The sequence below is a fragment of the Anser cygnoides genome, chromosome 3 (genome assembly GCF_040182565.1).
Source record: "Anser cygnoides isolate HZ-2024a breed goose chromosome 3, Taihu_goose_T2T_genome, whole genome shotgun sequence".
NCBI classification, from domain to species: Eukaryota; Metazoa; Chordata; class Aves; order Anseriformes; family Anatidae; genus Anser; species Anser cygnoides.
The window spans coordinates 68,845,073-68,858,518 of NC_089875.1; the positions used below are offsets into that span (position 1 = coordinate 68,845,073).

A 13,446-nucleotide genomic window follows, 5' to 3' on the forward strand; every position below is an offset into this window, starting at 1 on the left:
TAAAATGGAACTTTCAGACAGCAACCTGCATATGCAAATTCATCTTAAAGTACTGCAGTTTTCAAAACATTTCATTTCAAAAGAAGCCTTCAACTATTTGAAGGCAAGAGAATATTTTACAAAAGACACTTTTTATTTGAATATTGACATTTGTACAAAGCTTTTGGGGCCCTGACACAATTTTAGCAAGACCGTAAATCCATCACTGTTCATTTTCTGGAAAGATGCCAGTCTATCTTTCTTCCTTCTTGAAACATAACCAAAATCCTCTCTAATGTCCAAATTTGCATGCTCGAATCCCACAGAATACATTGGCAAGATGTTGTGATATGTGTCAGGGAACAGACCCGTGATAATTATGTGGACCAGAAAATCCTGAAGCAATCTTGGAGATTAATTACCCACGTTGAAAGTAAAACCTTTTAGGCAACCAATCTTTCAGTTTCCAATACCATCACGTGGTACAGTGAGAAATACAGCTTGCAAATGCTGTCGATGTTGCTCTGCAGAATAACCCCGAGGGCAGGATCAGGGCTACACCAGCCATCTGTTTGAACTTTCCTAGCTTGGAACATTTCTGTGTCTGCTTCCAAATGGTCCCATTGGTAGTGAGGGAGTAGTCCTGTGGATTCTGGTGCCTCGCCTACGCTGTAGATAAGATTTCCCACCCAGCGCAGCCTTCAGCTATCCCATCCAAGCTTCCAGTAATGACCTCAAGACAAAAAGATCTGCATTTCATCCGTAAAGCCTGTTGTGAGAGTGCATGAATTTTATAGGCATCCTGAAGTCTGAGTGACTACATGTATGGGGCAATATGGATGGCAGCATAGAAGGCAGTGAATGAAGTCCTTGCCTAGCTTAACTCCGTACCAACGCTCCTATAGGGAACAGGCATTTAATGTTAGATCAAACTGCCGAGAGCAGTGACACTTGAACTGGCTATTTTTCCCTACCAATGATTTTTTCCTGAAGACACATTACAGATGTGATAAATGCCAGCTAGCAATAACTATGCCAAAACCAAACAAACTTCATCAGCCAGACAGATTTTCTCAGGAAGGTCAGTGTTGTAAGTCTCATGCTCGATCACAACTGTTTAATACTGTTTACCAGATATTAATATTCTGAATAATATTTTTATCAGTCAGAATTATTTTTGTATTTTAGCCTATAAAGCTGCTTTTCCTCCAAAAAGAGAACAAGTGCATTACATGTCTGTGCAAACAAGTCTGGCATATTTAAATAATGTCAGGACTGAGCTAAACAAGTCATACTAACATACCAAAATAATCTTCACCAGTTACTACTAAAAGAACATAGCACATTTCCTTTAAATTGGCTTCTTTTTGAGTGAATTGTAACATTTGCATTAAACACAACCCAGCCTCACCCACAGCACTCCCTTGAACTTAATTCTGTCCTTAGGGAAGCATTACAGAAGTCAGCGAGATTACTTAATGCATCCCTGGAAGAAGCTAAAATAATGTACCTGCAGTCACTGTTTCTTTCAATAATAAAGCTTTCATCCTAATGATGATAAATACAAATGTTTTAATTGAATTAACTGAAATGTATTAATTTTTGACTCCAAACAGTCTCCCATTGAGTTATTGCCAGGGAAGTATAAGAATGTAAAAGATCAAAAGTCCGTGATCAAGACCTTTAAATTCAAGTGGTACTTAATGCATCAACTTCTGTCCTATCTGCCATTTGGTCCATTATAAAAACAATTAAAAACAAAACAAAACAACTTTTTGACATACTTGGATAAAAATGTAATAGGCAGCTGATAAATTTGCAATCCATTGCAGAAAGCAAGATTGGATCCCTCATCTGCAGTAGAAAATCAACATAATAGGAACTATGCTAAATTTAGCATATATTGATAAAATTGTATTTTTACATTCAGAAATGTGCCTACAACTTGGATTTGAACAGAGAAATTAAGTGAAGCTTTATTTGCATCCCTAAATTTATCTTTATCTTCATAAATCTAGAGAGTGATTTGAAACATTAAGATCGGGATTTGGTCTGCTTTGGTATTTCAGGGAGTGGAAAACAAATCTGATTTACACAGGTTGTGCAGGAAGGGATGGCCGTTCTTTTAATATCTGCCAAATTCCCTGTGACGGTCCTGCTTAGCAGACTTATTCAAAATGAAAGTTCCGTGGCTTCCTATTCCTCACCACAAAGGCCAAATCTGCCCCTGAGGACCCAAGCTTACACGACTAGAACTCTGTGTCCCCATCCTCCTGTCCATTCACCATTCCTCTAAGATATTCTCTCCCAGCTGAGCTGCCTATTTTCCTGTTTTAGGTTTAACTTCTACCTGAAAAAAATAATAAATAAATTAAAAAAAAAAATAGCCTGGATAATTTAAAAAAGCAGAACAACATAAAATGAAAAAAAAAAAAGTTATTAAAAAGAAACTTGAAGGGATAGCTAAAATTTTAAATCTTTGCAGGTGATGTGAAAGACTGTAAGAGTTATTATATCCTCTTTAAGGACTATATTGGTGTCTCAAAGGAAAGGCATATATCTTATCGAGTAAAAAAAATCCTTGAGAAGAGGCAAAATGAAACATTATTTAAAGTGAGAATGCTTACTTCAGAAGACATATTTTGTCAGCCAAAATGTGGTTTCTAACCCTGAAATGAAATCACTAATTACTAAACCCGTACCGCACAGGTTCCGTAGGGCTGCATGCTGCATCTTGATGCAGGTGGCTGGCACAAAATATCCTGTAAGCCTGCTAACATTTACATGAATTTTCAGCATGAGCTCTGGCTTTGTAACGACCAGTTGTCTTATTAATTTTCTGTCCAGTGGCAAGCACTGATAGGTTTAGTTCTCTTCTTTGACAGTAAATCACAAGAGTTGTGGTTTTTTACATGTCTGGGTGCTTTCTCAGTGTCGGCAAATGCCTTTCTGTCATGGTAAATTAGCAAGGGACAAGAATGAAATAGACCTTTACAAAGAAAAAACTTGTGAACTAATAGAAACACTAAGATTCATGCTTAAATAATGATTCCTCCCGTTTTCCCCATCTGTGCAGCTAAAGAGATGAGAAATGTACTGCATAATCTTTTCTAAAGCAAGAGAAAAAAATGTTTTATACTAGGTAGACTCTTGTAGCATCTTTTACCAGGTTGTATCTCAGCAACTTCCAGAAAAGCAGTAAGTGATAGGACCAATGTTTACTTTGTGTGACTCCCAACTCTAAAAGACAGCCCTGTGTAAGCAGGGGAATGTTTGGTCAAGACATCTAATTTTTCTTTGTTTCTGTTTCTCCTGCTGATTTTTTTTTTGTCTGTAAAATGAAGATTTGTGTTTTCTCAGAATTTTCATATTCACAAGTTGCAGCAAAAACTCTTCCACCTTATCTCAACAGTAGTTCCTGTTTCGACACATTTGTGAGGTGGCATTCCTGTTATGTACCGGGGACCTAAACTATCTTCCACACACTAAACACAACAGTTTCTGAGATGGGCAGCTAGACACAAGGGACAAAACAGCTTCATCTGTATCAGATGAATGTTCACCATTTTCTGCTTGGTTATTTGAAATATTCACCTTATGCCAGGTTCTGCATACACATTAGTTCAGGACTTGCAGGAGTTGAGTCTTTCATGCTTTGAAGGCCAAGGCAGCGTATGGCCATAAAATTTTAAGATCCAGAGGAGGCAAGTACCTAAGATCAACCAGGCTGACTCTGAAACCCTGTGCCGCTGACTCAATATTGACTGACAGCTTACTTGCACTCATAGAGACCAGAGGATTGACTGAATTGACTGAGTTAGTCAGATGAGTTTCCTGCAATGTTGAGCTGATTGTGGACCTTACATAGATCACAGTCTTGCTAATCCTCAAATTAAAAGCTCGTGAGGTTATTTCAAAGGTATTAGGACATTTAGCTTTGATTTTTGTTTGGGTCTTCACCTCCCCCCTGCATATCCTTCATGATTATATTTGCAGCCATAGCAAGGCTGTTCTTTGCCCTTCATAGATCTGAAAGTAAATACACCCCTCTTTGTACCAGCATATGCAGCTAACAGAAGAGGCCCTTGATAACTGTAGACTTTCAAAAATATTTTTTTTTTTGTGATTTCTTACACAGATATCTCAGCATATTATATCTCAGCATAATAGATTAACCTCAGCCTTAGCAATGAGGTCTTTATGTTAAAGTAGGACATCGTGGGTTTATTCAGTTATTGTATTCCACCAGGTTTATTTGGGCCAGGAAATTAAAGCGGGAATGACAGATAGGTTTAAGCTGTATTGTTATTATGAGTATTTTACCCTATTCTCCTAAATGGTGAATTATTATTTTATGTAAATAGCTAAACCTGTACATAAATTTAAGCTGTGTGTATAACACACATAAATTTAAGCTGTGTGTATATGGTTTAGCATTCAGGTAAAAATAAAGAGACTTTTTTTTTGAGAGAGAGGGAGTCTCCATATTTAAGTATTTATCTACTAAACACTTGCATATATCAACCATTAAATGAAAATGAGAATTGTGATAAAAACACCTATATTCATACACATTTGCAGAAAAAACAAACAAACAAACAAACAAAAAAACCCACCACCAACAAAAAGAAAACTCATTGTTCAGAGTTGTGGCTGCAAGCTTACAAACTAAACAGCAGAAACCTGCAAACACCACCAGGTCTAATTTCTCGTTAACTGTCCTTTCGGTAAAAGCTGCTGACTTTCTGACATCTTCAGAGTTGTCAAAAGACATTATCACAAAGCAAGCTTAGTCTTTGTAATGCTTTCTGTCTATGAAGAATCAGAGAGGGAGTTTTGTGCCTATGGCTTGAAACTAAGGCATACAGTGATTGCACATATTTATCTTAGTCAAAGCTCTGATGAGATAAACAAAGTTTTTTGTACACATGGAAATTGTAATCCATAATATTCCCAGCAGATTAAATGTAAACGAAATTCTTTCCTAGTCTGCAAGCCTTGGTAATGTTATTTCATAATTGTAGAAAACAGACACGCATACCGGAACATATGAACATCAAAGAGGCAGATGGCGATAAATAGTTATGCAGTAAAATACAAAACAACAACAACAACAAAAATAACAGAGGTAGATTTCCACATCAGCAGAGTTGTTAATTTTACATCAGAAAAAGCAAAACTATAAAGTCATGGTATGTCTTGCACGTATGCTGATATATATAGAGGGCAGATGCATAAAAACGTAATCTTAAGTCATAATTTTACTAAATGTATTTTCAAATTAAAAAAAAAAAAATCTTCTATATCCATATACCAAGACCACTCCTGCACAGCACCTATACTTACTTAGAGACAAGGGATAGATACAAACTCCATGTCACCCACATAAGCTCCTGGTAAAAGAGATAGCAGATTTCACTTTACAGCTTTCACAGCAGTGATATACACTAAAAGAGCCCAGCCTCATTCCATTGTGTTCTCCACCCTTCAGGAAACCCCAAGTGCTGTCTCCCCATTTGCCTCTGTATGGTGTCAGCCCAAACCCCAGGAGACCTCTGGACCCACAAATCCCAATATAATGACAGACATGAAATCCTACCAAGGGAAAAAAGCACTAGGGTCCTGCCTGTTTAGCTGCACAAAGCCTCTTTTCAGCAGTAACCTTGCAGAAAACAGGCTCTGTGCTACCCTCTCAGACCTTAGTGGGAAAGAGGTTCTGAGCAGTCAACATCTGAGCTCTAAAGGCACAAAATGGGGAAAGAGGTGCTTGAAAACGTTTTAAATAAGAAAAATACTGCTAAAAGACACACTAAATAAAGAGAAAGCATATTTAATCACCTTCTGAATTTAAAAGCACCTAGACAAAATTTAATATTTAGCAACTCAATACAAGAGGCAGAAATTTTTTTGTCAAACCTATGTGACTGTTTTCTCCTAGCAGCTATAAATCACTTCAAAATGGTTCAAAACAATGATTTGGGGCCAATATGAATCACAGCAAATGTATATACTTCTCAGAAGAAAATGAAAAATAAAAGTGAAGCTTGTTGTCTCAGAAGAAAATTTGATAAATCCAAACCACACTATTTGAAAAACAACTCTATCCAAAATAATCAAAATGTGCAGATAAAATTAAAATGCTGAAAGTTTCTGTAACGTTGGAGATTTCTAAGAGCAATAATAAATTCAGCCAGCCGTTGCTTAATACCACAGGCATTATTAGGCACAGTAGAGAAAGTGTCCATTTGCACAGGAGTTAAGGAGCTTGCTTAAGGTCAAACAATCACCCAGACAAAACAATTAACTGAAACCAAGTCTTCAGAGTCAGTCTCCTGCTTTAATTAGCAGTTTGACCCTCTTACAAATGAAAAACCACAGTCTTCTTGGCCACTGAATTATTTTTAATTTGATAAAACTGCATTAACAGTATGTGCTATTCATGGATGTCATATATGGACACAGATTTGATACAGATGCTCCTACTATTCTTTCTTCCCCTTCTGTATGAATCATTGCCTGGGTAGGCACCATCTGTCCTTTGTTCTCTGTTGCCAGAATTGGACACTTCACAATTAAAAAATAAATAAATAAAAATAATAAAAATCAATGTCAGAATTTCCCAAGCAATGCAAATTCTGAACTCAAGGCAACACAGCAACTTAAAGACTGAGATTAAATCACTTTTTAGACTCCTCACTCTTCAAAACAGTGGGGGTTAATGAATCCTTCAATAGAAGATTCTTATTCCAGACTCTCCGAAGTTCTTCTTGCCCTTTTTTTGAACACCTTTCCAGTGCATAGACACATGGAAGTTATAGACCCCAGACCTCAATGCAGGTATTTCAATTGTACCCTCACAAACACTCCATATGCAAAAGCAGCAGCTTTTGCAAAAGTGTCTAATTGTACATTCTGGTTAGTGGCCTGGTATACATCAGAGAATCTGCACCATGACCTCAGGCTTGCATGAGCCCATTCACATTGTGTTGTTTGAGGCCCTGAAGCGTGTCCAGAGAAGGGCTATGAAGCTGGTGAAGGGCCTGGAACAGAAGTCCTACAAGGAGTGTCTGAGGGAGCTGGGGTTGTTTAGTGTGGAGAAGAGGAGGTTCAGGGGAGACCTTATTGCTCTCTACAACTACCTGAAAGGAAGCTGTGGGGAGCTGGGGGTTGGCCTCTTCTCACAGGTAACTAGTGATAGGACTAGAGGGAATGGCCTCAAGTTGTGCCACGGGCGGTTTAGGTTGGAAATTAGGAGACATTTCTTAGAAAGAGTAGTGAGGCATTGGAACGGGTTGCCCAGGGAGGTGGTGGAGTCACCGTCCCTGGGGGTGTTCAGGGAAAGGTTGGACGTGGTGCTTAGGGACATGGTTCAGTGGGTGACAGTGGTGGTAGGGGGATGGTTGGACCAGATGATCTCGGAGGTCTTTTCCAACCCTAATGATCCTATGGTTCTATTTATTATACCACGTAAGCATGAATCTCTATGAGCAAGTGAGACACATTGCTCTGTAACATGGATTTCCTCATACTCCTTACCCTTCCACTGATTTATGTCGTTTTTGAATTCTAAACACTACTTTTCTCCACACCCTTGTAAAGAAGGAAGGATTTAGCTTCATATTTTTATAGTTTACTACTTCGATATTTCTGTCTGCCTACAAAGAATCCATGTGAAGAAGAGATTTTTAGAGCATGGGAAAAAAATAAAAAGGCAGCAAAAAGATAAACTACCCAACAGAGAATATCAAGGGCTTTTAAAAGAGCAGTGCAGAGGCTGCTAATCAGGAAATCAAACGTGTCCAACCCCATTAAGATATATATATATGTTCTCCCAAGGCTGGAGCCTAGCAAAGAGGCATTAAATTGTTAAAGATGGTGGCTGTTCTCCAGAGGTGCGCAGGGTGGAAACAGAAAAGAGCAGTCAAACCCAAGCTAAAACATGCACTAAATTTGGCTGTGAATTCCTTCTGGCAGGGACTTTTGTTCTGTGGTCATCCCATCAGATCACGGGGCCGTAACCACGGTTTGCAGCGGCTGTGTCCGCAGGAAAAGCGGCTGACCAGCTCAAGTGCATGACCAGCTGGGTCTGTGAGAACCTGAAGTAATTGCGCGGCCACCTACTTATCGAATTCACCTCAGTTTTAAGATGTTTTGAGATTTTTTTTTTTTTTTAACGTGCTCTAGGTGGCCCTGCTCGGCAGGGGGTCGGACTAGGTGATGTCCCTTCCAACCTCGGCCATTCCGTGGCTGGGTCAGCGGTGACAAGATGGCACTCGCTCCCTCACGGAGCACTCCGTGCCCGGGGGCTACCCAGTGTGCCCTCACGCCTAGCGGCTAACTAACGGCTGACTGACGGCCGCGGCTGAGGGGCGGCGAGCCACGCGCGTGCCCGCCCTCCCGCCCGCCGCCGGGAGCGCGCACGGCGGCTGCCGCTCCGCCCGGCGCTGGCGGGCTGCGGGAGGGGCCGCGCGGCGCCAACGGCCGGGCGGCGGCGGCGGTTGCGGGGCTAACGGCTCGGCTCCGATCGGCTCGCCTCGCCCGCCTCCCCTCACGGCCCGGCGGCGGCGGCACGGAGCGCCCCCGAGGCCGGCCCCGGGCCGGGAGGAGCCTCCCGGGGCTGCGGTCCGCGGCTGGGGAGCCCCCGGCGCCGCTCGCCGGCAGCGCGGGGGGCGGCGGCGGAGCCCGAGCGGGGGCCGGGCGCTGAAGATGGCGACCCCGGGGATGAGCTGGCAGCAGCAGCACGGCTACGGCGGCGGCTCCGCGCCCGCCGCCGCCGGGAAATTCGGCGCCGGCCCCGGCCCGGGCGCCGAGCACAGCCCCGAGCTGCATTTCAAAATGAGCAAGAAGATCGCCCAGCTCACCAAGGTGAGGCTCGCTGCCCGGCCGGGGGTGCCTCGTGCTTTACGTGGCCAGCGGGGAGGGCGAGAAGCCCGTCCGTCGGTCTCGTAGCGCTGGGTGAACGGCCTCCGTGCTAGCACCGCCAGTATGGGATCTCGTTAAAGGCTGTGCTCAAACTAGATGGTTTTAAAAGTGTGTTGCTTAAGGCTGGTAGGCCCCACGCTGCAGGCTTGATCGTAGCAGTAATTTACTTCGGATAACTTAAAAACAACACCGCGGTGCTATAATCTCTCTTGCATGATGCTCAAGGCACAAGTGAATGGCATCAGGAGATGAAAGGCATGTGTTTCTTCTGCTTCCTCTTTAACGAACGTGACGCTAACAATTTCTGCCAAGAATTGCATAGTTAAAACATTTGAAGGTAACTTAAAGGCACAGTGGGGGAACGGTGTCGTTCCTCAACTGTATGCCAAAATGGATGAAGGTGACATTTCGTTGGAAATGTGAGTGAAGAGAAGGAAGGCTGCTGGCAGGCTCACAGGGGAGATACAGTTTGTATTTATGCACAGCTGAAGTGATTGGCTACAAATAGTATTTACAGTGAAATGCCATGCACCTTGCTTTATTGGAAAACCAATGGCTGAGGTGTATTCTGGCTTGGTTTTTAAGCAGAACCCATTTTTTTTTGTGTGTGTTAACATTCAGTCAAATTAAAATTGTACTTTCATAGAGAAAACTAGGATTAAAATCACCTAAAGAATCACTGTGATGTTACTCCATATGAAATACAAATGATGAATTGAAATATTAAAGGTATCACTACAGACCTGTGCTCCTTGAAAGGTGCAAAAAGCACCAGGAGACCATAAATGTATTTTAGGTTTACCTTAAGGCCAGTTGTATGTGCAAAGCAATACTTTCAAAGAGCAGTTCTTACTTGTGTGTGGACTTATATATTTCCCTTTCTTTCTTTTGGAATCTCCTGGCAGTTTATAGTTGGTTTCAGAAACAGTCTTCTGTCTCTGTTGTGATATTGTGTGTGTGTACCCATGAGTTCCGCATCACTGCACGCGTGCCCTGTGTTTTGTGAGTTACGGTGTGTCAGCTGTCTTGAGGCAGGCGTGACTTAAATGTGGATTTATATGGATAGTGCTGGAGTACCTTGAACTTCTCTTTTGGAAGACTTGGAGTCTTTATTAATAAACACTGTGCTTTACTCATAGGATCTTTTATGATCCATAATAGAGTTCTTTGAAGATTCTTCGAAGATGATGTGCATGCCTGTCCTGCCAAAGATTTCAGGATACTGCAAATAAAAGCTGCCAGTTGCTTTCTGGTTGTTGTATTTCAATAAATGTAAATAGCTGTGATTGTACAAGGATTTTACATGTGAATTAGACATTTGCAGGATGGGAATCTCATATCTGTTTCCCTGACTTGGATATTCTGGTGATATTTTGCTTTGTGTGTCAGTTCTGTTTTCAAGTTTGAGGGAGAAAACTTGGGAAATTAGCTGATACTCGTGAACTGAAGGTCTGGACTGAAGAACAAACTTAAAATGGGATGCATAATAAACATACTTGTACCTAATGCAACAATAAAATTAATGATATATAGATCAAGATGAAATGTATTCTATAGCATTCATTTCATTGAGGTAGAGGTGCAAATGTTGACAGTTGTGTAGTTGGAGAATTCAGGTCCCATATTTCTGTTTGTTATTTGACCTTTCAGAGAAGGATGCTAAAAAAAAAAAAAAAAAAAGAAAGAAGCCTTAGCTTATAGTTTACCCTGAAGAATTCTCTAACCTGCTCTGGGATCTGAAGCCTGATTTGGTAGATGCCTGAAGCATTTACTCCTTGAGAAAGCAATCAAGCTGCAGGAGGGAAAAATAAACAAGATACTTAATTTCTGTAAACAAGAGTTAACTGTCAGAAGAATTAACATTGCAGATTTGTGGAAATAAGCTATCCAAATTGAATGGCTGATTTAAATATATATATTTGTGTGAAGGTCTTTCGACCAAATTCTGCTATTTGGTCTCCGTCAGATGCTTACTAACTTGTGTATAGAATTCCTCTTCAGTAATCTAGGAACTTCATATTGAGAATAAGAAGTGTCTTTTATATAAAGTGTCTAATCATGTCTTTTATATAAAACGGTCCTCTCACACCTTCTGACTGTTCCTCCCCCTGTGCCTCTCCCCTCACCCCCCCCCCCCCTTTTTTTTTTTGTCTTTGTACTTTTCTCTACTTTTCTCTAAAATTGTCTTAAGAACTAGGAAGTCTCTCAGGGGATTTAGAACTGGAGTCAGATGTTTCATCAGGTCAAAACAAACACAACAATACAGTATCATGAAGGGGAATCTAAGTACACAGGGGGCGTAGTTAGGTTACCTGGAAGCTTGTGTCTTCTGACAAAAGAAATGTGACTCAGTAGTTTATTTTCTCCTGTCCTTGTACAGCTTGTACTACGATCTCTGAATAGCACCAGAAGAAAATGCTTTCCCCATAGGAAATAAAGGTCATTCACGAAGTAAATCTAACATTTCAAAATTAGAATTCCTGTGTCATGTTTTCACATTACTTATACAGAATGTAATGTTTTGGTCAAAGCAATACAGGAACACAAAGACATGATTTGATTTGATTTTTTTTTTTTTTTTTAGTCTTTAATCAGTAATTCAGAGGCAAACTAAGATACAAATCTGGTCCGCTAAGCACAATGCTTCTGAAGAGCTTAACTATATTTTTACTCTTGAAAAAAATATAACTTGATATAACTTTAATATGCTTTAACTCACAGGGGAAGGTAAAACATGCCAGTAGTTAGAAATGCAGCTTTAAAAACTAACATGATACTCCGTGTCATGTTTAAAGACTGCAGAAGTTGTAGCTGAAGCAATTTTGGGTCCTCTTCTTCAGCATAAGCTCCTTATTCTAGGCGTTTCGGAAGATTGGTGTACCAGTTTGGGGATAAAGTAGCATCTGACACCAAAGATTAAAGCCAAAAAGAAATAAGCTGTGATTATGAGATTGCATATATGTTTGTACTACTACATGCTGGAGTGCTAATGCACTGTTGAATTATGCTTGCTGCAGATGAAAATATGCATATATATTTTATTAGTTTGCATAAGACAACTGGAATAGAAAACAAAAAGCAAGTTGCTGCTCTGCTTACATCAGTGGGGAGAGTGGGACTTGTTTTCACAATTGCTAGAGGAAGGCAAGTTCAAGGGGTTGGTTGGTTTGTTTTGTTCTGCCCCCCCTCCATTTTTTGTGCTGTAGTTTTCAGCTTGAGCATTCGTAATTGAGAAATTCATGTCCTACATTTGTTTATGGAATATGTTGTGGAAGTTCTGTGGCATCAACATAAATCTTTGACTTTTATGGATTAATTAGATGATCCACACTGGCGTTACGTGATGAGAATCTGAAGTGTTGATTTGGTTGCATGGTCCTAGTTGCAGAAATCCTATGTCAAGTGGAAGAGCCTGTAAGTGCCATGCAGGTGGTATGTGCACTACAGCAATAGTTTCTATCAGCTCGATCAATTTCATAATAAGAAAAACAACCACAAAACCCCTCAACAATACCAGTGATTTCCCTTGGTAGGTGCCTAGAGCTGGATAGTTCAATTCTGGAAAGATTCCAAAAATGCTGAGGGGGTTCAAAGACTAAGGCAACAAGGTTGTCCAAGGCACAACATAATTCACTAAACAAGAAACTGAGTTCTGGGGCTCCCGAGGCTGGAGTTCAGTTCTGAGTTCTGCCATCAGCTTGCTGTATAAAGTCAGGAAGTTCCCCCCAACCCTTTTCTTTGTTTTCCTCTCTCTTCCTGGTTTAAAGAGAGGTTCCTAGACAGTAGACTGTAATACTTACCGCATTGAATGGTTTGGGGTTTTAATAGTAAAGTTGTTTCAAAGAATAAATAGCAAATCTAATAATCCTTAATTCGCATGTTTATGCTCCTCATTATGTGGCCTTTTTTGCTGGGAAGGTTAAAGGTCTTGCTCAAGCATCACAGAATGCAGTGCTATGTGTGTAACTGTAGGGTTTAACTTATTAATCATAATACTTCAAATGTTACATTTCTACTGAAACTTTGTCAGTTTTTATTTGAGAGTGTTCTGCCTCAATGAACAAAATAACTAAATCTCTTGCAGAAAGAAGCTTCCTTGTGTATAGGCTTATAGGAGAATGTAAGAGCTCTTAAAAGCAGGGAAGAAATGAGAATCTAAAAAACCTTTTAGAACTGTTTTGACATTAGCTGTCATCAAGTGGTAGCTGATGCCATTAACAGTTTTGGAAAAACTTGGTTTTTATTTTTTAAGCAACCTTATGTCATCTCTCCAATGTTTGTGAACATTGGCAGCAGGCCAGTGTTTGCTTACGGCTCTAGCATTGCATGAAAACGGCTGGAATTTCAAAGAGGGTGTGACTTCAGTACAGATTTGAATGTCAAAATTTGTGCATGTATTTCCTACTGGTAACGTGGGAATAAATGTTGTAGCTTTCTTATTACAGCGAGAATACTTTTCAAGGACTTGAAGACCTGAACATGTAATAATGGATATAGAATTCTTCTGCATTTCTTTAGAGAGATTTAATTCTGGTTTGTGTTAGT

At 40.4% G+C, this 13,446-nt stretch overlaps 1 protein-coding gene across 9 annotated transcripts in view; it reads left to right on the forward strand.

The window, feature by feature from the left end:
• Positions 1–8,449: 8,449 nt before the first annotated feature.
• FAM184A (family with sequence similarity 184 member A) overlaps positions 8,450–13,446 on the forward strand; it is a 71,685-nt gene continuing 66,688 nt past the window's right edge. For 3 of the 9 annotated variants that reach the window (XM_066994373.1, XM_066994367.1, XM_066994371.1), the window contains exon 1: positions 8,450–8,844. In XM_066994373.1, the coding sequence (XP_066850474.1) occupies positions 8,686–8,844 (159 nt within the window). In that variant the 5' untranslated portion in view covers positions 8,450–8,685. The remainder of the gene's footprint in view (positions 8,845–13,446) is intronic. The other 6 variants (XM_066994372.1, XM_066994374.1, XM_066994370.1 and 3 more) reach the window with 3 other exon arrangements.